The sequence below is a fragment of the Harmonia axyridis genome, chromosome 7 (assembly GCF_914767665.1).
Source record: "Harmonia axyridis chromosome 7, icHarAxyr1.1, whole genome shotgun sequence".
Classification (NCBI taxonomy): domain Eukaryota; kingdom Metazoa; phylum Arthropoda; class Insecta; order Coleoptera; family Coccinellidae; genus Harmonia; species Harmonia axyridis.
Genome location: NC_059507.1, coordinates 28471665 through 28498555, shown reverse-complemented (window position 1 = coordinate 28498555; position 26891 = coordinate 28471665). Strand labels below are relative to the sequence as shown.

Below are 26891 nucleotides of genomic sequence, written 5' to 3'. Positions count from 1 at the left end.
TTTTTTCCTTGAGAAAGGACGAAATTCGTAGAATTCACATTGGTAGTAATGATAATTATAATCGGATAAAAATCAACTTGAACACCTGATACAGGATTTTTTTTTAGTCTAATCGTTGCACTCATTGGGAGCTCACCCAGTTTCGGAGCAGTAGTAGAACTGTAGCTCGAAAAAAATCAATTCGGTAAAATGATTTTGGTTCTACTACTGGCTGTTTTCTGCCTGTCCAGATATGGAGTTGTTGCCCACCCTGCTGAGAAAAATGTAGAGTATTACGAAAATCTGTTGACAAGGAAAGCAAAGGAGACATCAGCTTTTGTCTTACCAACCGATAATAAAAGATACTTTGGTGATGAACTGCCCGATGAATCTACAGCAGAAGGTCAGTACTGGATCATTTTTCTCAAATCTAATATCAGTTTCGGTTCAGAAATATTCGCAAGTAACTCCTCTTCATCCATTCCTGTTTTGAATTTCTCTAATTCTGTGGCAAATTCGTTCATCTGCAATACCTTCTAAAACAAATTCGTGCGGGAATATCTCAGTTTTACACAGATTTTATGGTTATATTTCAATATTATAAGTTGGTACTCGGAACTCTCAAGCTGTCGAAGATATGATGCAGAAAACTGTTCTGCTAGGCCAGTCAACATTTTTCAATGCAAAAATCACTAAGCGATATTTAAAAAAATGTTCTATTAATTTCAATGAAAATTCAGTCAATTATAGAAAAAAAATTATATAATAATCGTGAAGAAGACTCATTATCACACTCGTTCAGTCAAAACCAGCCATGGCTCGTTTTTGAATTTTGAATTCATGTAAAAGTATCAATGCCTTCTGCACATGTATTTTAAATAACTATTCGATAACTAATAAAAAAACACTAATGTACTATCAGGAGCTTTGGCGCTTGTTAAAATTTGCATTCATGTATTTTTTCACGAATATCCTCGTATACCTAGATTTATTCTGCACTATATCTACTCAATTTAGTATTCTGAAATCCAAACCATCTTATGGAAATAATTTTATTTGTGATGCGAGAAAAATTTATTTAAAAAATTCGTGCTTGAAAGGTTTGATTTCTCTCATTACGAAATATTTATTTTATTTATATTGGCATCGAATCAAGGCAGAAGGATATTTTGCATTCAAAGTTTTCGAATAAAATCAACCTTTTGATTGAATGTTAAAATGTTATTAAGAGTAAATGATGCGCGTTTTAACATGAATTTGACAACCTACGTAAATTCCGTACTTGTTGTAACTTGTTTCGCAAGTATTCGATCTGATCAGAACTAAATTATTTCTTTCCATTCAGAAGCTACATAGCTGAATTTTGGGATAACTAATATCGATGAACTTAATATATACAAAAAAATTTAGTGAAGGTATTCTAACTGATAGATTCTGATATATCGGAATTATAAAGAAAAAAAATATATCATCCCATTATGCGATCTGATGTCTTATGCAGACATCATTCGGCTTGAAATAGTAAAATAACAGATATTTGGGAAAATGCGCTCAAAAAGTATTGTAGAATTGCATTGTTGTGATACTGATATATTTTTATAAAGAATCGCGACACAGATGAAGCTTCAGTAGTTATTGTTGGCCATCTTATATACCAGCATGTAGGAAAATAACTGGGAATTGGCCAATAAAACATAAAAGTTTCGTTCAATTTATAGACTTTCTCAGGGTACATAGGAATTCCCCGTTATATTATGTTGTTTCAGAAGGTTTGGTCAGTTTTGATTTTTAAGTTAACAATAGATAATTAATAAATCCTATGTGTCCTGAGGAAGTGAATGAATTAAACAAAACCTCGGCTAACACCAGTGGTTCTTAAGGTTCTTTTATAGTTTGGACATCTAATCTGATTGAATATCCTTTCGATCATACCCAATGACTTCGCAGTCGATCATCAACTGGGGTAGGATTACAAATTGGTCATTAAAGTTCGTTCTACATTTTGAAAAAAATTTGATTTTGGTATATTCTGATATTAATCAGTTCGAAATTCGTATTCGTCAAAATTCAATAAAACTCTCAGAATCCAACATCATGCGAATTTGTTTAGATACATAACTGTAATTATCAGAGTCATTGGGTCCACTAGTTTTCAATATTTTTTCACTGACTTGCATCAAATTTTTTCATTTTTAAGATTATGGAACATTCGACTTCATAATAGTTGGAGCTGGAAGTAGTGGATCAGTTATTTTCAACCGACTATCAAAGATCCCAAGATGGAGGATTCTATTGCTGGAGGCAGGAGGAGAAGAGAATGATTTCAGTGATATACCCACGATGGCTTTCCATTCACAATACACTGATATGAATTGGGGTTATAATACCACCTCCCAAAAAAATTCTTGTTTGGGTGAGTGAATAATATGTTATTTTTCTTTGCTCCAGATCACCGCCAAAATTCTTTATCTATCATTTTCCTTTGATTCACATAGAAATATTAAATTCTCGATTCAATATACAGGGTGGCCATTTGAAACGAAACAGACGAGATTACAGACGAAATAAAGTTTTTCGATAGAAATGCTCGGACAAGTCGATTTCTGTTTCGAGGGGGACAACTTAAGATGTAGGTTACGGACGCATAGCGCTTCAACCCTTGCTACTACAACCCTCACCCCCAAATTTTGAATAGGGAAGATGGGAGAGATACCTCATTTGAAAGGTATTTTCATACTGATTTCAGCACAGTAATTGTTTTTTCATTTTATGCATTAGTTCTCGAAATATTCTTAACTAAGTATTTGAAAATGAAGTAGTGTTTTCATGGCACTTGTAGTGTTTTGTGAAAAATCGACATTTTGAGCTTCAAAACAACCATGACTGTGGCTTCCTTCCTAACTAACTAACGCATGAATATTTCGAGAACTAATGCATAAAATGAAAAAACAATTACTGTGCTGAAATCAGTATAAAAATACCTTTAAATTGAGGTATCACTCACCCCATCTTCCCAATTCAAAAATTGGGGGTGGGGGTTGTAGCAGCAAGGGTTGAAGCGCTATGCGTCCGTAACCTACATCTTAAGTTGTCCCCCTCGAAACAGAAATCGACCTATCCGAGCATTTCTATCGAAAAACTTTATTTCGTCTGTAATCTCGTCTGTTTCGTTTTCAAATGGCCACCCTGTATAGATTTAATGCAACTACAACTGTTCCAACTGTTCAGAAATTTTTTCGAGAGATTTTTTTTTGAGTAAATACCGTAAATCAAATGCATTGATACCAGAGAGCAGTTGTATTTTTGTGTGAGTATTCATTAATTATATCAGACGGTACTTACTAATCTCGATGGTAAGTGTTTTTGATTCACACCATTTGAAAAATCTCTTTCGATTAGATTTGCGATTGATCGGATATAAGTTGATACATTGTTTTCTAATATCAGCCACTTATTGTTCACATGGAGTACCACTGGAACACTTCGACGAGAAAATAAGAAAAATGAGGAAAGCACTCACGGGAAATCTTTTGAGTGTTCTTTCATTCACGCACACTCTTGGAGACCGTATATAACTGTAGATACGTATATATGTGGTCTCCAAGGGTGAAACTTGCGAATAAACACAAACGCTCCTGACTTCCCTTCAATGCTTTCCAATTTTTTTCGATGTTCTGCTCAAGTTTTCCATGATTCTAATGACATGGTCAACATTAAATTTGGCGTAAAGCATCCTGTAGATTTGCATCAAAATCAGCATATCGAAGATGAAAACAAATTGGAATATCTATGCGAAATTGAAGTTGATTATTTGTGAAAGGAAGGTGCTATGAAAAAAAAACTTGAAAAATATCAAACTTCTATCACGAAAATAAAGCGTTTGTGGTTCCATGTTTATAGGATTTTTTTTTCTTAAATTGATTTCAGGAATTTGTCATTTTCATTTGTACGTACAATTTAGGAACACCTTGTATACCTCATACAAAGATACGAACTCACCCTGACGGACATAACTTTACAGTTGGAGACCATTCCCAGCTCAAAAAAAATCACAATGTGGTAGAGTTCGGAGAACAAACTCCCAAAACAAGAATGTTGATCCCAGAAGTATATTTGCCTTCTGAATGCACCGATTCAATCAATTCGAAAGGAAGACTAAATTTTTTAGGATTGTAAGATCAGAAAATGAAAAGGTCCTTACTTATATAGGGTAGCTCACATAAAACATTTCAGAAAGTTTTTCCACAAAACATCGAGACAAATCAATTTTAATATGAAGGACGTTCTATGATTACAAATTGGTGGGTTTACGGTCATTCTTTTAAACGGGGTGCAACTCCTTCAAAAATCCTTCAATTTGGAAATTGAACTATTACTCCTAACGTGTTTGTCGCTCTAGCGTATTCATAAATATGATTGTAATATCTTCCGCCCGGAAATTCGATCAGGGGCCCATCCAGACGATGTTTGAGGGGAGAGCCATAGAAAGTCACGGCTCATATAGGTTAGCAAAATAGCGGGATTTTTTTTGGTACCTACCGGGTCAAGGGTTTTTTTATAGAAAAATGGATTTTAGTAAATCATATCATATTCAGTTTCCAAAATTTTTTTAGGACAAAAACAAGGAAAAATTTCACATATTCAATAAATATATTCCGTAAATTTATTTCATAAGAAAACCCAGGCGCAAGAAATTATAAGATGTAGTAAAAAGAAAACCATTATCATTGCATAAAAAACAAGGCTTCAATTACCATAGTTGTGCTTCAGGTGAACAGCTTTTGGTAGATAATTCCCTGCCAATCTCACTAAACACACAGCAAAACCTTCCTGGCTGTTTCCGAAGGCTCATCGCGTTTCGACCACGACCGTTTTTGCTTGACGTTGTTATAAATGATCCACTTTTCATCACCAGGTACCAAGCGTTTCAAAAATAGGGCGATTTTGTTGCGATTCTCCAGTGATTTGCAGTGGAAATTCGGTGCATGCGGTTTTTTGGTTAGCTCATGTGATATCCATACATCTAGCACCTTCTTAAGATCGCCTTATGCAAAAAGTGTTCCAAACGGTTTATTGTGGACTATTAAGCTCTTGAGCAATCGAAACAGGACTCGATAATATCCATGCTTTTATCGATATTTTCGACAATAGGCCAGTGGCCTTTCAGTGCTTGGTGCATCTTTGACATCGAAATTACCGGAACGGAATCGACGAAACCAAAACTGCACGTGATTGGCTATTACAGTATAACGACAAAAACACTATTTACATTTTCAGCCGCCTGACTGATATTTTTGTCTTTATCTAAGAAAAACTATAAAATATAGGGTATTTTCTTTTTGCTAGTGTCCATCATTGTGGCGCGCTCAAACTTTACTGAGTCAACTCATCACAAAACTGTCAGAATATTTTTGTAGTGCGAAATCTCATCTTTTTAACGCCATATAGTGCAACTCGATCGGACTTGTACAACGCAAGATACTGATAACTAAAGCCATCTATTGGACAAATAATGAATTCCCTTTTACTACACTCATTAAATTAAGACATATGATCAAATATTAAAAATTTAATAACAAATTCTAGTCTCGTATTTTTTTGACTATCGTATCTTTCAACATTAAGACTGCTGCAAATTGTTCTATGTATATGCATTAATGCCAATACATTCAACTTGTCTTCAGCCATTCTAGTTCATATCCAATATACAATAATTAATATATAAATATGAGCCGCCCTGTATAGCTTATCCATTTGAAAATAAAGTGATCACATAATACATACATAACGTACACTCTATTATGAATACCTTGAGAAATAACTCATAGTTTAGAAAATTTCACAATAAAAAAGGTTCAAAAGCTCCTGATCTTTCGTCAGAAAGTTCACGAAGTTTTTCTATTCAAATTCCACATTGTTGAAAGGATCTCCTTTCTAAAATAAGCAGGTCTTGATCACTATTTCGCAAAAATAATTTAAAACACTTATACTCTGTTGCTCTCCACGATAATCTGAAGCAATAAATGTTTACTTAACTCAAATTTTGTTGCAGGTATGAATAACAACCAATGCAGCTATCCAAGAGGCCGAACCATCGGTGGTTCCAGTACCATCAACGCCTTGATGTACATCAGAGGTAACAGAGCAGATTATAATAATTGGATGGTCCAAGGCAACCCTGGATGGTCTTACGAGAGCCTGTTACCCTATTTCAAGAAATCCGAACATTTCGAAATCGAAAAAGGAGACATGGACTTCCATTCTGCTAGAGGCCTTCTGAACGTCAGCACACACAGACCTCCAAGCCCTTTAATTGATTATTTCGCAGAAGCTGGGAGAGAAATGGGTTACGACAACATTGATTATAATGCAGAAAGCCAAATAGGATATTCGAAATTACAGATGAATATGAATAATGGTAAGAGAGCGAGTGGTGGTAGAGTTTTCATAGATCCCGTTCGTAATCAACCTAATGTTAAAATAGTAACTAACGCTCTAACCACTAAAGTTCTCATTGATAACAACAAAACGGCATATGGAGTAATGTTCCTAAAGAATGGAAAACTCTACAGAGCTCTCGTGAATGAAGAGGTTGTTTTATCCGCTGGAGCTGTGAATACCCCACAATTACTGATGTTATCAGGTATAGGACCAAGGGAACACCTTGAACAGCTGAATATACCTGTCATCCAAGATCTACCAGTAGGAAAACATTTGCAAGATCATCCCGTTTTTGTGGGATTAAATGTCAGAACTAACTACACATTTGAAAAGCCAACTCTGAAGCAACAAGTTCAGGATTATTTAGAGGGTAAAGGTTTCCTCACTTATTGTTTGAATACACAAGCGGTCCAGTTTGTTAATACATTCAATCCTATGTCCGAAGTACCCGATATGGAAATTATCTTGGTACCACCACCAACTGGTTCCGCTTTAGAGGCAAAAGCTTTCAACTTCAAACCTGAAATCGCTGAAACTTTAATCAATAATAAAAACTCTCTGAATGATTTGAAATTCATGTTGGTCTTGTTACATCCAAAATCCATCGGAGAAATAACTCTTCGATCTACAAATCCTTTAGACTTTCCCGATATAAATACGAACTTTTTCACGGATTCCGAAGATAAAGATATAGATACCATGTACAGAGGTATAAGGCATGCCTTGGAAATTTTAGAGACTGATGCTTTTAAAAGACTTAATGCGACTCCTATCACCAAAGAGTTGAACGTTTGTCGTGAATATGAGTATAACAGTAAGGATTATTGGTATTGCGCTATAAGACATTTGACATCCACATTATATCACACCTCTGGCACAACCAGAATGGGTAATGATACAAGAACTTCTGTGGTAAATTTCGAACTAAAAGTTCACGGAATCAACAAACTGAGAGTTGGAGATTGTGGTGTGATACCTTCATCAACATCTGGACACACCAACGCTCCTGCTTTCATGATAGGTGAAAAAATGGCCGATTTCTTGAAGCAAAGATACCAAGTTATTTGAATTAATATAGCTAGTGTAACTGAAATACCAAATATATTTATTTTTGTAATACCTATGTCTCAAATAATGCTTTCTCCATATTTTGCCATTCGATGAAATGATTTTGATCCATAAAAATCAAAAATATTTGATCTAATCGAATCAAACTCAGTCTCCAGTTGCGGAAAAATGATATGACATTATTAATATTGGCACAAAGAAATACTGTGAATAATTGAGCATTTTTCACCAGAAAAGAATATCTAGGGGTCTAAATTTTCTAGGTGGGGTTAGAGTCTGCATGTGTGAATGTGCACATAACCAAGTCATTAATTATCATAATTAGAATGATCCAAATATGCCAAATATGTACCGTTTTGGTCGATAACATATCGAAGGTAATATCATTATAATGCTCATAGAAGCCCTCGTCTTTATTGGCAAAAAATTGAGACGGGAGATTTAACAAGCCTCTGTTGAAGAGGATTTTTCACCAGCAAAATTGTTCGCCATGGATAAAAACATATGGTAATCACTTGGTGCTAGGTCCGGACTATAAGATGGATGCATAAAAACCTCCCCACCAAGCTCCCGGAGCTTCTGGCGAGTAACTTTCGATGTGTGTGGCCTGATGTTGTCCTGATGGAACAGATTTCTTCTCCCATTGGCCAAAGTTGGCCGCTTCTGATGATTGCTTCCTTTAGATGGTTCAATTGTTGACAGTATAGTTCCGAGTCAACAGTAGGGAAGCAGCTCATACTAGATATAATGTCCCGCCAATCCCACCAAACACAGCGAAACTTTCCTGGCCGTCAATCCTTGCTTAGCCTTTGTTTCCGCCGGCTCACCGCGTTTCGACCACAACCGTTTTCGCTTGACGTTGTCGTAAGTGGTCCACTTTTCATCACCAGTCACCAACCGCTTCAAAAATGGGTCGACTTTGTTGCGATTCAGCAGTGATTCGTAGATGGAAATTCGATCCATAAGGTTTTTTTGCGATAACTCGTGTGGTACCCATATATCGAGCTTCTTCTTGGGACAAGCCTTACGCAAATGGTTCCAAACGGTTTTTTGTGCCATCTTTAGCATTCGAGCAATTGCTAACATGACGGTCGGACTCGACAAAATGCCCATGATTTTATCGACATTTTCGACAATTGGCCTTCCAGTGCTTGGTGCATCTTTGACATCTTTGACGAAACCGAGAATTAGGCGTGATTGGCTGTTACAGTATTAGAACCATAAACATTATTTATATTTTCAGCCATCTGGCTTACAATTTTGTCTTTATGAAATAATAATTGTAAAATATAACGTGTATTTGTATTGTATTTGCAATGTATTCGAAACACCAAAACTAAACTGAGTCAACTGATCACAAAACCATCAGAAGTTTTCATACAACGCAAGATACATACAACTTAAATCATCTATTGGAAAAATAATGGATTTCTTTTCACTTCTCTACTCCTAATACATTTATGCTGAAAATGGTGGATGCGAAGATTCGCCAATGATCGCTAAAATTCTGAATTCTGAAATGATTTTTTATTCATAATATTGGATAATCGGAAAAATCTGAATACTGATATGATATATAATTTGGTCAAAAAAATTTCACCAGATAATTACATGGAAATTGCATCGTTCTTTTAATCTGTTACTTGGTTGAAGAAACGATTCACGGCTACTAGCGCATTCACCATTATTTTTATATCCGATCAAGCACTGATAGAAACGGAAACAAATTGAATTCCACTGAAACAATATTCAATTTGAAACTTTTACATCGAATTTCTCATAGGCATCACCGCTTTATCACAGAATTGATTTCAAAATGATATTCAAAGCGAATCCAATATATGATAAACGATTCTATTAGGATGAAAATATGAAAATTGATTTTTTTGAGGGCTATTGAAATTCTTTCCCAGCTTATTATTGAGTATTTTTCATAGACTTTGGCATATTCAACTTGATTGGCAAAGCCTTTCTAATTCTTCAAGATTTTTAGAGATATTCTTTGCATTGTAAAAAGTGTGTTCTGCACGAGGTTCTGCACACCGAAATTCTAGTGAGAAATAATAATAATTTTACGAAACAACACTTCACTCAATAACAAGAAAGTTTTTTCTTATATATAATCTGTATCCCATTTGTTACCTTTCGGTGTATGGGTTTCATTGTCTACATTCTCTAACTTAACAATACCTTAAGAATAATTCTAATTTGATCTGATGAATTTTTTCCATTCTGGCCTATTTGATGTCATCATCTTAGCTTCTCTGACGCTTTTCCCTCTCTTCTTTATTTCCTCCTCTACCATATCCTCCCATGTTTGTTGAGGCCTCCCCCTTTTTGCTTTTGCCTCGACTTTTGCCTTCCTTATTTGTTTGATTGGCCTCTCCTCCTCCATACGATGTAGGTGTCCCCACCATCCCAACTGTCTTTCACCCACAAACCTTTCCAATGATTTTATCCCTAATTCACCTCTTATGTCCTCATTTCTCCTTTTGTCCATCCTTGTAACCCCTTCACTCCTCTCAAAAATTTCACTACTGCCTGTAGTTTACTCCTTATTCTCTTTGTTGTGTTCCAAGTTTCACATCCATATGACAGAACAGGTCTGAATATCGACTTAAACACGTTCATTTTAGTTTTCTCTTCGACTTCAGTTCTTCTTAGGAATTTCTTATTAACTGTGTAGTATAATCTGCCGGCATTTTCAATTCTCTAGTTAATCTCCCTTTCTTGACTTCCCGTATTTTCTATGTTCACTCCTAAATATCTGAAAAATTCCACCTTTTCAACTTCCTCTCCCTCAATTTCCAATCTCCAATCATCCTCCCGTTCATCGTTCACTTCCATCACTTTTGTCTTTCTTCTATTTATTTCCATCCCATATTTTCTCATTTTTTCTTAAACATTCGAATTCGAATTATTGGTCTATGGGAGGCGGAGTTGTAATTTCGAGAAACCGCTAACCGTACGAACAGAAATCTAACTACTATTATAAGATGTTGTCAAGCGTGGTTTGATAATGCCCAAAATCGAAAAAAAGTAGGCACCGGATGTCGAAGTTCAAGATCGACGTCTAAGACTTATGGCCATTAAAGACCGATTTGTGACAACTCTTCGGCTGATGAGTGGTGTAACTGTTCAAACCGTTACTGCCGGATGAGGTCTTTTGGACTGCAGCATTATCGACCCCATCTTATGTTACCTCTGACGGTTGGGAATCGCCGGCAACGATTACAATGGTGCAGAAAACGCCAACATTGGAATGTGGAATGGCATCAGGTCGTCTTTTCTGATGAATCTCGATTCTCCTTGGGTGCACATGAAGGTCATAGAAGGGTTAGACGACGTCGGGGAGAAAGCCGTGAATCTCAATTTGATGTTGAGCGTCATGTACACCGGACAGTAGGCGTTATGGTATGGAGTGCTATTGCACATTCAAGTACGTCACCTTTAGTCTTTATTCGAAGTAACATGACATCACTGCGTTAACGTCAAGAAATAGTGGAGCCATATGTTCTCCCTTACCTTTATCGGCTCGAGAATCCAATATGTCAACAGGATAATACCCGACCTAATGTGGCCATAGTTAGTCTATCTATGTGAATCTTTTGCCATGGCCACCCATTTCCCCCGATCTTTCGCCCATAGAGCATGTTTGGGATATCATGGGTAGAAGGCTTGGAAATTTACCCCACCCCTCACGGACTCTGAGACATGAAGTACAAGTAGCTTGGGATAGTATCCCTCAAGAAGAAATAGACCATCTTATTGCATCAATGCCGACACGTGTTGGGGAGTGTACAGATAATCGCAGTCGACAAACCTATTATCAACAAATTTATTAGAAAAATTGTAAACCCTTCGTTTTTCTCCAAATTTGAATCATTTACTCCTTGCTATACTATCTATGTTTTATCAAAAAAAATCAAAATTCAAACAGCTCCTTCTGGGTGTACCAGTTTCTTTTGCAGTTAGTAAATTTGGCTCAATCAAAACCCAAGATGAGAAAATGATATCTAACAATTTTATATTAAGATCAACATCGCGTACAAATTACGATACCTTCAATTACAACACATCCATTTTTATACTCTCATTATTCCATAATAAAATGGTGAAATCATATAATACTAACGAAAGTGAAACCATCCAATATCAATGCGTAGCAGTTAGAAGCAGTGCAGATGTTACTGTTCTATGTTATGAATGGAAGTAATAATTCATCGTGAACTTGGCCTCGATCACTTTCTCATAACGGAAAGTTTTACAACCTGTATAAAAAAGGAAGTGAACGTTCTTCTGTGACCAAAAGAGGATGTTAGAAAATGAATGACCATTAATCGAAACGAAAGCAAAAATAGCACCTTATTAAGGTGATGAAGCGAAAGACTGGGTTCAGGAATACGCGAAGAAATTGCAAAGTGTGATATCATAAGACCTTGAGGAGAAGTCATGGTCAATATGCAAAATCATTATTCGATCTTGGAGAATTCTTTGGACTGGTTAGGTATGTTCCACATTATTGTTGTGCACATAACTTTCAGGTAGGTAACGAAAAGCAGTTCTTGATAAAAAGTTTAAAAATAAACCAGTAATGCAATAAAATTCTGCGAATCAGTTATAGTTGCAAGATGTTCTTCAAATGAATGGACTAAATGGTGTCCCAAAATTAAGGAAATATTTAAATTTGCCGCTATGTATGCAGTAAAGTGTTGACAACTCAAAAACAAAAAACAAATCGACAGCTGACAGTTTAGGGTTAGTAAAAATGAAGCGTTACACAACAGAAAAACGTGGCTTCATTATTGAACAATAGTTCAAAAATAATCAAAGCTTGGTAACGAAGCACATTTTCAGTTTGACGGGTTTGTTAATCTCCAAAATAGCCTAATTTGGGTGCATAATTGGACCATACTTTTTTGAAAATGAGGGTAAAGCAGTGATTGTTACTGGTGCTCGATATCGCGACATGGTAACACAGTTCTTTTTGCTAAAATTGGATGATATTGATGAGGCCAATATGTGGTTCCAACAAGACGGTGCCACATGCCATACAGCCCGTGAAACACTTCAATTACAGCATGAGACATTTCCAGGTCGTGAACTCTCTCGTTTCGGTGATCCGAATTGGCCCCTTGGATCTTGTGATTTAACACCATCCGATTAATTTTTATGGGGTCATTTGTAATCACAGGTCTATGTCAACAAGCTCACAACCACGCATGCATCAAATGAGGAGATTCAACGTTGCATCAAAGAAATTCAAACACATTTATGCAGAATGGTCATGGAAAATTTCGACAAACGAGTGCGTATATTTGCTAAGTCGTGGAGGCCATTTGCCATTGTTATTCCATAAACAATCCTATCATATGTATTTTCGGTTTAAAAAAAATCAAAAGAAACAAAAGTAGATTTATAACTCGAAATTTTTGAAATTTTGCTCGAAATTTGTATTCAACTCTATTTCAATCATCAGAATCATAAAAATTTCAGCCGATGGAAATTTTTCACCAAACTCGACATTATTATTTGACAAATGAAGGGTGTTTTTTTTAGAGCTATAGAACTTTAAATTGCAATAAAACAACGATGGATAATTAGATTGAAATGAATTTTATTTATCCGCAAGATAATCCTGTGGCATTACATTTTAAATATGATTACTGGCAAATGACCACCACGGCTGGCTCGGATGTAGTCCAATCTGGACGTCCAATTTTCGATGACTTTTTCCAACATTTGTGGCCATATATCGGCAATAACACGGCGAATGTTGTCTTCCAAATGGTCAAGGATTTGTGGCTTATCCGCATAAACCAATGACTTTACATAGCCCTACAGAAAGTAGTCTAGCGGTGTTAAATCACAAGATCTTGGAGGCCAATTTACAGGTCCAAAACGTGAAATTAGGCGGTCACCAAACGGGTCTTTCAATAAATCGATTGTGGCACGAGCTGTGTGACATGTTGCGCCGTCTTGTTGGAACCACAGCTCCTAGACATCGTGGTTGTTCAATTCAGGAATGAAAAAGTTAGTAATCATGGCTCTATACGGATCACCATTGACTGTAACGTTCTGGCCATCATCGTTTTTGAAGAAGTACGGACCAATGATTCCACCAGCCCATAAAGAGCACCAAACAGTCAATTTTTCTGGATGTAACGGTGTTTCGACATACACTTGAGGATTAGCTTCACTACAAATGCGGCAGTTTTGTTTGTTGACGTAGCCATTCAACCAGAAGTGCGCTTCATCGCTAAACAAAATAAAATGGACGTAGTGCGCGATACGTATTCCGCGCAGAACCATTATTTTCGAAATAAAATTGCACTATTTGAAAGCGTTGTTCAGGCGTGAGTCTATCCATGATGAATTGCCAAACCAAACTGAGAATAAATCACTTGACAGCTGTTAAATCGGTCGCCATCTTGAACAGTAATGCCAACTTGAAGTTATATACCTCGAAAAAAAACACCCGTTACAAAGACAAAATTTTATTTCGATTGAATTTCTAGTTTTCTAATTAACATGAGAACACAATTTCGAACCAACACATTGACAAAATTGAAAAGCGTATTCTAGAAGGAACGAGAGCTCAAAAAAGAATAAGATGAAAGTTCCAGACATCTATCAGAAATCAGAGATAGAAAATAGTCATCAAAGAAAACACGAAGAAGGCCTTTTGCATTACGGGGTATTTTTTATACAACCAAACTCAGGGAAAAACATTGATAACATAACTTCAATGAACTCTAAACAGTTCACAGAAAAAATATAAGAATCGAAACGGTTAAAATGAACATAAAAGGAACAAACAATACCGGTAACATAACAACAAAGTGAAAATTGAACGAACCACGATAAATAAAAGCCAACGTTGGATTACAACGCCCGCTTTCAACTGCTGCTTTACATTTTATCGCAATAAGAATTTATGAGGCAATAAATCCACAAATCGATATTAACTGTTATTGAATTTATTCAATCAGTCTGTCCATATCTCGGCGGCAAGGTTCGACTGTGAATTAGCCGAGGCTTTATTCTCGCAGATTGCCTCGCAAAATCGCCAAGAGAGAGGGCAGCATCGAATGCGCCTGGGAATAAAATCCATATATATCCATTTTGGATCGGGGTCGAAGAATCCATCAGGAACTGCAAACCATGATTTCGGGATTTGGCCAGTCGCCATCCCATATGAATGGTTAAATTGCAAAACGGCAGTGTCCAGAATGGCGTCGACGGATGCTTCCGATATGTTTCTGATCCAGGATATTTCCAGGATCGAATGGAGATCGGGTTGTGTAATTATAAATTGTGAGCGGGGTGAGATGAAACACTCAGATAAAAATTCAAAAGATGACGTGTCAGAAACTTTTCGTACTTCTGTTAATGATATACAGGGTGTCCCAAGGAAAAGTTATTCATATTCTGTACTCCACTCACAAGATAAATTTTCAAAGTCGGTTGATTATTCACAAATATTGAACCTGAAACGTCCAAAGGTGATGTGAACCAACTGTTGAACTACCCTAACTCAAGAACCTTCCAGTTTCGAAGAATCCAAAAACTAATTTTCTCTAATTCTGTGGTTATTCCGTTCATTCTTCCACATCTTGTAGAACAAAATCGTGCGAGAATATATCAGAAACGCACAGTTTTCATAGTTATATTTTGTTATTATATGTTGGTACTCCGAACTTTCCGCCACGGCTTTTTTTTCTTTAAGGCAAATTGATGAATTGACAGGTGTCGATTCATCAATTTGCCTTAAAGAAATCAGTTCTGCCAACCAACATTTTTCAATGCAAAAATCACTAAATGATATTTATGGAAATATTTCATTAATTTCAACAAGAATGCAATGAATTAGAGAAAATAATGTATAATACTCGTACAAAAGGCTCATTCTACCACTCGTTCATTCAAAAACTCGCCACTTCGTGGCTCGTTTTTGAATTTTGAATTCGTGGAAGAATATCAATGCCTTCTGCACTTGTATTTTAAACAACTATTCAAGTTGTCTTTAGGGAGAAAGAATTCCTATGACGACATTCTCCCGAAAAAATCACCTGGGGATGGCAACCACCCCAACGTTTTTTGAATAAGGAGGAGATGTTGAATGTGGTTCAGTTGAGAAGTTTTTCATTTCAACTGCGATGTTTAGAGAACAAGAAAAACTCCTCAACTAAACCACATTCAACATCTCCTCCCTATTCTAAAAATGTTGGGGGTTGTTTTGCACCCTCAGGAGATTTTTTGGAAGAATGTCATCAAAGGAAATCTTCTTCCTAATACATGTAATAACACTTACTACAGATTAATTCACATTGGATAGCCATGAAATTGAGATAACTTAACCAAAACGTGTTCATTCTACTACACATAAAGTAAACATTTATACAGGGTGGTCCAGATTTTAGTTCAATAACTTTAGCGTCGGATAGAACAACTTTTTCCATGAAGAAATACTAACACATACAGAGGAGCTGGAGATCTCAAATCAATGTATGAGCCAACTCTGCCTTCATCTTAATCTCCATATTACATCTAAAAGTGCAATTCACTCAAGCGTAAGCATGAGTAACATCATCAAATCAATTTCGTCAATCGAAAGTTGTTTAACTATAATTGAGAATGCGTCAATTATAATAATAATCTTCTGGGTATTTTTGAATGGCAGTTGGCACTCACAACGCTTAGATATGACCTATATAACATCGCAAGTTAACAAAGATATTTCAGAGCGTACAATGGAAGAAAAGCCTGTTTATGGAGTTCTAATATTATCCATAAATCTTCTATTGTTTCATAGGAGTACATTACATGAGCTAATTGTTGAGTAATATTAGTCGTTAAGTTTTAGTATATTCATATGGTTTGAAAAACAATTGGAAGAAAATTTTATATATTGTGTGTATCCATTCATCCAGGACAAATCAGTGCTTTATTTCTATGGCATTTCATTGCATCCACGGCAATTCAAATTTAATTGGTAATTTAAATTCAATATTTTCAGCAGTATAGTAAGTAATAGTAATGGTAAGTCAAATAGTAGGTAAAAATCTATTGCAAAATAGTAGAAAAAATATATTGAAGCATTTATTGGATTCCATTGAGAAACAAAAATTCTTATAGATATTCCATAAAATTGTTGAAATCGACATTGCGGTGAGAAATTCATAGGGGTAACTGGAAGGAGTCGTCACATTTATTTTACTCAAGGGAGCTCAAATTCTCGCTACGCCACTCTTAATTTAAATTGTGTTTTATGCAGCATAAAATATTAGAATTCAATGAGATTTTACCTATAAAAATCTTGATAATGAATTGAAGATATGTCGAAAAAATATTCTTTTCGAAGAAATCAACCTTTTGATCATGGTACACCTCCATAAAAAAATCCAAAAAAACGATTTGTGAAATAGTGTCTTTAGATTTAACACCATTGGACTCTTGATTGGTATCGTGACTACAAACGTGGTCGAAGCCCCACCGACCATGCTGGTCTCCCTAATTCGGCAGTTGTGTCAGATCAAATGATCAAAAATGTCGGCGATAGAGTTTTGAGCGATAGTAAATTGAAGTTACGTAAAATAGCGGAGCAGTGCTTTCACCATTTTGCGTGATTATTTGTTCTTGAGAAAGCTATGCCCAAAATGGTTGCAATAACATTTACGCACATGTCAAAAATGTTGATTACTTACATTTGGTTCCTAGTATCCGGTATCTCCCTGTTACTCGGTAGATTATCTGTAGCTTCCTGATTAAACCTATTCCTGATATACGGGTCTTCTCCTTGCCTCAACCCACTTCTCGAAACGTAGCCTTCTTCGTCGAAATAGTTCCAAGAAAGACGCCCATCTGTGGTTTCAGCGCTGCCCTGAAGGGCCATCTGTACACCCGGAGCTGGCCCCAGTTCATCGTATTGCGGTTGCAAACTGAAACCCTCCTTGAGTCGGAGGGCGCGGTTTTCACCCTGTAAAAATCGACATGTATTAACATAAGGTTATACATTCTGTACGGAGAGAACAAATTGATAAGTGGATAGATATTTCCAGTGGTCCCGTGATGAGAATACGCTCCTGGGGATCGATACAAGGCGGGTTATGCCGCCTCCTCTCTTTTATATTCATATCAGGTCTTTTCAGCGGTGCTTCTGGCGAAATATGCTGTCTAGATCTCCTTGGGTCTTTTTTCCTCTTCTATTAGCATTTTTGATGAATACATTGTAGAGAATCGAAAATGGTATTATGTATGAAAATCACTATTTTAACATTATTTATTATTACATTTTTTTTAATATTTAAACACCACTGTAGCCATTAGTGAGTACATATTTTTGAGTTTGTCCTCTCATGTAGTCCATTTGAATAAATAAATAAATAAATGACGTTGTCCTATTAACAAAACAAATGAATGCAGGGAGATTCATTTGAAATTTACACGCTAAATGGTGAGCATTGGAGAAAACATTACTAAGGGTCAGTTAACACGCTCAAATCATTTTCGCAAACTGACTTGCATAAGCCAGTTCAGAATCAAATCATAGAAGAAAGTAATCGACCCGAGTTAATTCTTGGAAAGGGCTGTTTCATCCTGAGATCACTGATAGAATCGTCAGTTTGGCACTCAGTGATCTCTGTCAAATATACACCTTCTATTTCTATAGCTGAGGACTTTTCCTGAAGGAAATGAACTCAAAGCTTACATCACACACGGTGTGTGAACTGACAATTTCAGTGTGTTTTGGGTGACTTTGCTGGACTAGCAAGGAGTCACTCCAGGTGTATATATACTATAGAAATCAACCGCTCAAGTAAAAGTGTAAATATTTGGACATCGCAGATAAATATGGATAAATATAATTCTTGTTCATGCATGTTACTCAAACTAGCTCTTTGCATTATAGATTCTCTTCCTTTCAACAAACATAACAGAAATTGAAATTTTGTACAAAGTGGATCACGTTAGCGTATCACTGGATTCTGTGATCAATTCTTTAAGCAGAATTAAAAGTCACTCAACAATTTAATGGTATTTTTCACGGGCTATCCGAATAAACACATTTTTTTTTTCATATTTCACCAGTTTTAAAAATTGAATGGTTTAGAGAAAATTTCTGATCGTTTTTTCATTTGAACTTTTGGTTTTCTCGTGAATGGAATATTTATTGAAATCTTCTAAGACACTGAAGGGGCATAACGTTGCTTGAGAATGTACAAAGAACTAAAGGTAACAGCGCATATAACAATTTGATAAAATAACATGATTAAATCGTAGTTGATGTGAAAATTGCAATAGCACCTACTCAATCTTAGCATATCTTGAATTATTCATTGTTTCAACGATGATTTTCAGTTAATACTATCTTTTGTACAAAAATGCTCAGAAATATGTAATATGATGAAGCCTTGCGTTTTTAGTTGGGATAATCTAGCCTCAATTCACTTAATTACATTTTAATATTTTCGATGTTCTAAATATAGCTTCACTAGAGGAGAAACTCCACTGTAGAGCAGTCACTCCAATATTTTATGAGTTGTAATATTCCCATTGATGTGAGATTAATAATACCTTCTTTGTGAGAACTTCGCAGCCTTTTTATTGCTCATATCAAATTGAATTTCAGTCCGCCTATTCGTTCCAGTGTATGTATAGTAATGAAATAATTCTCATTGTCTGATATTTGAAGAAAATTTTCATCAACCTTTGTTTTTGAAGATTTTAACATTCTATCATATAAGTGTTATTAGCGATATGATGTCATTCAGTATTCATTTTTATCGTTTGCCGTTTTGTTCATCAGCATAAATCGCACAGAAAAAAAATTGTGTTATATTGTTATGGTGATTTTAAATGAGTCAATTCCATTTAATTGAATAAACTTTTCATTGAAGTTTTAAGTTGTCCTTCCTGTATCTGTTATTATCATACACTGATTATCGAACAAATTTTTGTTGATCATTATTTACTCATGATTTAGCTTTCAACTGCAGCTCATTACCATGATGATATCAATGACTTTGGATATAATGTATTGTTATGAATTTTTTTTTCATCAAGAATTTATAGTCATCAGAGTTTGAGTTGAATTGAAAATAATTTAAATATCTCAGTTGGTTTAACAGATATTATTCAAAATTAGAATTCAAAAGATGTTTGTATATAATTAAGAATAAGTATTGAAAAGAAGAAGATTTGTTTGATAGATATTTCAAAATTGAGTGACAGTGCCATAGACATTCCACAGACAAAAATTGGAGCACCGAATTGAGAAAGAAAGATTTAAATTTCAGGATAGCGAAAACAAAACATTAGAACAAGACGTCAAGAAAAAAAATGAAATGAAAGGCAAAAATTGTAAATTCAACTGAGAAAGAGTTTTGCATCATTTTTATTAGAACATTAAAAAGAGTTTATATATTTTCATTGGATCGAATTATCAAATTTGAAATCAGTTTCATTCTATTCGAAAATATAAAACAATGGTCGATCCATTGCGCCCCACGTTGGGCGCCAATTGTAATGGATCGACTATTGTTTAATATTTTCGAATAGAATAAATATTTGAACACACCGTTATTCATATATTATCAACATATCCAATACAATCAACAGTTACCACAAAAGTTCGATACCCAATAAAAAACGGATAGATATATTCGAAAATATTTCCATTATCTTGATACCGAAACCATTTCATACCTTCACGGTATTTCTAAAGAATTCCTGAGTATTTGCGAAACATTCGTACACCATGTACAAATATTAAACGTTATATCTCTGAGATTCCATAAAATTCTAGTGGAAATCTCGATCGAAAAGTGATTTTTTTCGCGAAGGGAAATGTCGAGAATCTTTTGGCTCTGAAAGGAACCAATCGAGCGAATTCAAAGGACACGTTTCCGAATTCTACTTACCTATCCTTTCAACAGATTTGATTCGATTTGTTTGAAGGCAAACATGGCGAGTGACACAAGTTTTTACGTTGATTCAGTTGAAAAAGTCTCCCCCTCCTGAGCGATTCACATATCTCGAATGTAGAGATTTCGTCAAGAATTGAATATATTTCGCTACATTCTGGTTCATCAATTCTGAAAATACCTTTGGAAGGTTAGGAGAGAAAACTTCGAACCTGGTTGAAATTTTTCACCTTTATATTTCGGAAAATTCTAAATGAAAAAATGACTATATAATATATTAAGATATTTTATTTTATTCTTTCATGAAAATTCAATCATGATAAACGAAAACTATTTTGAACTTAATAACATATACAGTATGGTGCAAATGTATGTAATGAATTGATTTTCTCCCAAAAAAACAAGTTTTCTGAAAAATGTTGAAACCTGTCAATTTATATTTCTGATTATTCAATTTTTGATATTCATGCGACAGAGATGACGTCATTGGTATGGTCTTGATGACGTCATCGGCTGTATGTCATGTGACACCTCGATTTCAAGGTCCTTGGCCTTCGCAAATTAAGACAATTTCAAGGATGTTTCATTAGATAGCGTGAAATTGTTGAGGTGAAAAAATTAAAACTAGCATCTATAATTAGTTGGATGCAAGTCGAATGAGCTAATAATTAGGAATATACATTCGTAAAGGAAGTTACATGAAGAGCAATAGGCGATTACTTCATGAACAGAAATTTATCGAGCATGGGAAGTGGGAAGAAAATGCGCCCAATAAATTTATAACCATTGTCTTAAAACTTTTTGGTTTAATTGTGTTTGCCCTACTTTACAGTCTTCATACATTATGTACTTCAAAATGCTATTCCATTCTTTATCGACTATATTAAAACTCAAATAAATGCAAAGCTAAAGGATTATTCTTCTAACGGTTAAATACCAAACACAAATGAGCATTCAATGACGACTGGCAAGTGGTTTAGCTTAATGTTCAACAAGAAGGCGATACGTGCCATACAAGCAACAAAACAATCGCAATTTTACAAGAAAAGAATCCTGGCCGTGTTTATTTCTCGAAGATATGGTCACAATTCTTCGATTTAACACCTTTAAACTCTTTTCGATGAGGTCACATGAAAGATAAGGTCTATGCCAATGCTCCACATCGATTCCAAGCTTCCATAGTATTGTTTTGAAATGTTTATTCGGATTTGGGGAAGTACAACCCTGAGTTCGATTTTTTGTTTATATTTTCCTGTTTTTCTTTTGAGAACGGAGATATTTTGAGTTCAAACACGAAACAATAAATCAGGGTGAAAAATTTGCGGGTTTTTTCTTCAAAATTTTTTAAATAATTCATTGGTAACATTTTTCTATGAATCGACTTATATAAAGGAAAAAGTTAGCTCTCTACAACATATTGCAGCGTTCATGCTTTCAATATCTGGGTTATTGAAATTACTTCCAACCTCATGACAATTAGGTGCACAGTTTTCAAGATATCTGACCATTACTTTTCTCGGTAATTCACTTGTCATGTTCTTTTATGCATATGAGGAGGTTCCCCAACTTTCGAAAAGAATGTTTTTAGGTTGGACAAGCGCCAAAACCCGCGAGGAATTAACATATAACGGTCTCATCTAATTACAGTAAAGAGAAAAAAATGAATACACGTTTGAGCGATAAATTGACTGATCTGTGTGATCTTGAAGATCAGGAAGAGAAAGTGAAGCACGGTCCTGTATTGTAATAATCATTCTTTGTATTCCGGGTATTCTCAGGAACTGAACAGATATCAGACATCATCCCTTTCACTTTGAATAATTTTGTGCCTTATGTTATATTCACGAAGAGATCTAGTTCCCATCGGAAGGAGCTACATGAAAATGTAGGTAATGAATATTTATCTCTATGGTATCATATTTGAATCCTCAGAGCTGCATGGAAGAGCGAATGTAGAATGAAAACGCTGAAATTGTTGCACAATGGTTAATTATTCTATCCTGTTCAGAATAAATGGGTTTGAAGTTTATACCACGTTCGTTAATTTAAAATTAATGTTCAAATAGTTGAAATTTTCCGAAACTATGGGGATTAGATATTTGCTCTAGAAATTTAATATCTTCGTAGCTTTAGCTCTATTTAAATTCATGATCGTATCAATCTATATTTTATATACTAACTGACAAAGAAACTGCAACACCCAGAACGAGGTCTTTAAATTTATTTTTTTTTTGGTGAAACACAGATAGTATACCATATAGTAAATGATTGAATTTGGAGAAAAAAATCGTGAAGGTTTTTCATGTGAATATTTTTTGTTTATCGCCAGCTGAGTGAATTTGAAATATATGTCAAATTATTGGTCTATGGGAGGCGGGGTTGTTATTTCGATTAATCGCTAACCGTAAGAACAGAAATCCAACTACTGTTATGAGATGTCGTCAAGCGTAGTTTGATAATGCCCTAAATCGAAGAAGAGTAGGCACTAGACGTCGAAGGAGCACAAATGAAGTTCAAGATCGACGTCTAAGACTTATGGCTTTAAGAGACCGATTTGCGACAACTCGATCTTTGGCTGATGAGTGGTTAGGAGAACAAGGTCATCCTGTAACTGTCCGAAAGGTTTACCGCCAGATAAGGTCTTTTGGACTGCAGCATTATCGACTCCATCTTGTGTTACCTCTGACGGTTGAGCATCGCCTGCAACGATTACAGTGGTGCAGAGAACGTCAACATTGGAATATGGAATGGCATCAGGTCATCTTTTCTGATAAATCTCGATTCTCCTTGGGTGCACATGATGACCGAAGAAGGGTTAGACGACGACGGGGAGAAAGACGTAAACCTCAATTCGATGTTGAGCGTCATGTACACCGGACAGTAAGCGTTATGGTATGGACTACTATTGCACATGACACTCTGGACTAGCAGAATTGTGGAATGGCGGCCACGCAGCAATTCGAGAAGTAGAGGGCGACCGCAAACAAGATGGACTGATGTTATAAAAAGACTTCTGGGCACAAACTGGGGACAGCAAGCTCAAAACCGGGAAACTTGGAAGAATTTGGAGAAAAAATATATAGAGAGATGGACAAAACTAAGGGAGGCTTAATCCGACAATGGGTTGTTAGCTGAGAATGATGATGATGATGACTATTGCACATGCAAGTAGGTCACCTCTAGTCTTTATTTGAGGTAACATGACAGCGCTGCGTTACCTTCAAGAAATAGTGGAGCCATATGTTCTCCCTCATCTCAACGAGCTCTAAAATCCAATATCTCATCGAGATAATGCCCGAACTCATGCTGCCAGATTTAGTTTAAACTTTTTCGAACCGACCCATGTGAATCTTTTGCCATGGCCACCAGATTCCCCGATCTTTCGCCCATAGAGCATATTTGGGACATCATGGGTAGAGGGCTTGGAAATTTACCCCAACCCCCACGCACTGTGGCGGCTCTGAGACATGAAGTACAGGTAGCTTAGGATAGTATCCCTCAAGAAGAAATAGACCATCTTATTGCATCAATACCGAGACGTGTTGGGGAGTGTATAGATAATCGCGGCGGACAAACACATTATTAACAAATTTATTAAAAAAAATTGAAAACCCTTCGTTTTTTCTCCAAATTTTAATAATTAACTCTCGCATTTACTCCTTGCTATACTATCTATGTTTTACCAAAAAAAAAAATTTAAAAGCTCCTTCTGGGTGTTGCAGTTCCTTTGTCAGTTAGTATATTTCCGTATTCGACGGATCAGAATTTAAAGTCGACGGATCAGAATTTAAAGTCCCAAAATGGACTAAGTTTTCATTTTTTTGTTGAGGATTGATTCTAAAAATTTAAGTAAAATGAAACAAAAATGTGGAAGATTCATTGAAATATCTCTAGAAATGAAAAAGTTATGGGACTTTGAAGTTGCGCTTGGAAGAATAATTTCATAGTACGTGTAAGTGGCGTGACGTCACACACTAGACGACTGGTATTCGCAGAGTACTCAACTACAAACTGTTTACGAAACGTTTTTTAAATGAATCATCGTTATAAGTTGAACCATGATGGAGCAAACTCAAAAGTAGATACTTACTTGAAAAGTTTAACTCTTTTTATTTCAGCACTGACATAAGATGGATTTGAAGAAAAAAACTCCAACACTGCGAATATATCTATTTTAGGCAAATTGTCACTTTGTCCTTTCACGAAGCCTTCTTCCATTATGGTGACATAAAAATAAAACTCGAGTTAAAACTACACTGTACAACTACAAACGGCGCGAGAGCCTTGGCGCGGCTAAGTATTTAAACGTAATTTATGGTGTAGCGATCACAGGCAAGTGCCTTGACGTCACAGACCAAAGACGTTCCGCGCTAAAATACGTAAATTTAAATAATCTATTTCTCAGTCATTTATTGATGGATTTTCAAAATTTTTTCACTGATTTATCAGTTTTGCTCTATATTTCAATTCTATCGTGTCAAATATAGTATTATCAACATCACTAAACTAGTCCATTGTAGGTTTTTTTTTACTTGAGTAGAGATAGATCGATGCGATTCTCGGTATACTCTGCTTACTTTTCGAAATATTTTTTATGATTTTCGCAAAAACATGATTTAATTTCTTCAGTTCTTGCGAAGAAACTAGTTAAAGAGATCTGACAAATACGGATATTTTTAGTTGTTGCTTCTACGAATTGCTATTCGGACCAAAGAATGATTTCTGAGAGTAAACACATCGAGAAAACAATGGTTATATTGAGAGAACAGAGAATACAAGATTTTTGATGTTTTCAGTTATATATTGGTTTCATATTTTGGAGCTAAAACCAAACGAAGAACGGATTCACGTTCTGGGAAATAACAACTGGGGCGTGAAACGTTGCAAATTCCTGATTTTATCTCCGAAACCCAGAGAGCCATTAGGTCTCTCCAAACTGTGAAATGTAGCGAAATAATTTATTAAGTCTTTTGAAACGAAAAGCAGTGGAGATAAGGAAGCGCGACTTAATGAACGAGCCAGACGAGAGAACAATAAAGAATATTCTCCATTTAACGCCAAAGGGTACAAATAATAAATTAGCGGAAATATCTAATAACACGTTCTTTTTCTGAAAAGAATTATCTGGAGAAAAAAATTTAATGAAGAAGATATTTTATTCGAATGAACGTTGGGTCATGAATGATAAGTGTAAAACTAGAATTGTCTCATGAGGGGGGTTAATAGTTTAAACCTTCTCTGAAAAAGCAAAATCTATAAATTTTTTATGAACAAAATGTTTTTAAATCAATATTTACAATTTTCGTTTATTTATTGTAATAAATGGAGGGGATTATGTCCTCAATAATCCCCCCCCCCTTGTTACGCCTATATGAATGACAAAAATTAAGTTCTGATTTATTCCAGTCTCATTTCTCTTTGGATTGGCTGATTGACCATATATGAATGATAAGTGAAATAAACCAATAAATCACATCCTTTGTCTTCTTGTCCTTGTTGTGTTTATACGTACTAACACGCCACCACCTAAACCTGATAACCCGAACCTGACGCACGAAGGCACCGTCAGTGTCAGTGTCACTTTTTTCTTTAGAACCAAACTTCAAAAGAGGCGTGTCAAAATGTTGAAACCTAGAGTAAAGTCTGGATAGATAATTGACAATACATTTTTGTTGTTTGAAACATGGAAAGAATACTGTGTACCCAAAGCAATGGTTTGATAAGTGTTATGCAGACTCTACCTTATCGAATGTGCAGAAGACCAAACAGATGATAATAAGTAAAGGTAACATACGAGGTGCTCACTTGTACGTAAAGCAGTATAACTATCTTGGAACTGTAATAAATGAGCAATGGTAAGGCACAAGGTAAGGCTAGAATGGTTTTCAACAAAATGAGTGCCATCTTCGAGAATCATAACTTATTTCTGGAAACGAAGGTAAGACAACTTAGATGCTATGTCTTTTCAGTGTTACTGCATGGCGTAGAATCTTGGACATTGACGAAAAAACTGGAAGCATTCGAAATGTGGCTATATAGGAGAATGCTCAGGATATTGGATAGCTCACATAACAAATAAAGAACTGCTAGAGAGAATGAGAAAAAACCTGGAAATCATTTTTAATGTTAATAGAAGAAAGCTCGAATATCTGGGACATATTATCAGAAATAAAGGGAGGAGTTTCTCTCTTTATTTCTACTGTAGAATATATTTCAAGGGAAAATAGTAGGTAAGAGGAGGCCTGGAAGAAGTATCATGGTTGCAGAACCTGAGAGCCTGGTTTGGAAAAAACTCAGCAGAATTGTTTCGAGCTACTACCAACAAAATTATGATTGCTAAAATGCTAACATTCGAATCAGATAGGTATTTGAAGAAGAAGAAGACTCCATCGACAGTAAAAATGTGCTCTAGAAAAAGAAATTTGGCTCCAATGAAGAGGTGATTGCTGAGGTTGAAGCCAATTTCGTTAACAAACA

At 35.6% G+C, this 26891-nt stretch overlaps 2 protein-coding genes across 2 annotated transcripts in view; one reads left to right on the top strand and one right to left on the bottom strand.

Annotated features, from left to right (window-relative positions):
- LOC123684986 (polypeptide N-acetylgalactosaminyltransferase 2-like) overlaps positions 1-26891 on the bottom strand; it is a 183494-nt gene that overhangs the window by 56111 nt on the left and 100492 nt on the right. Inside the window, exon 2 of the mRNA XM_045624531.1 lies at positions 17196-17467. Within this exon, the coding sequence (XP_045480487.1) occupies positions 17196-17467 (272 nt within the window). The remainder of the gene's footprint in view (positions 1-17195; positions 17468-26891) is intronic.
- LOC123684984 (glucose dehydrogenase [FAD, quinone]-like) lies at positions 108-7539 on the top strand. Its single transcript, XM_045624529.1, has 3 exons — positions 108-382; positions 2177-2392; positions 6032-7539. Exons 1-3 carry the CDS (start codon positions 190-192, stop codon positions 7486-7488), a joined length of 1866 nt encoding a protein of 621 aa, XP_045480485.1. The 5' UTR covers positions 108-189; the 3' UTR covers positions 7489-7539.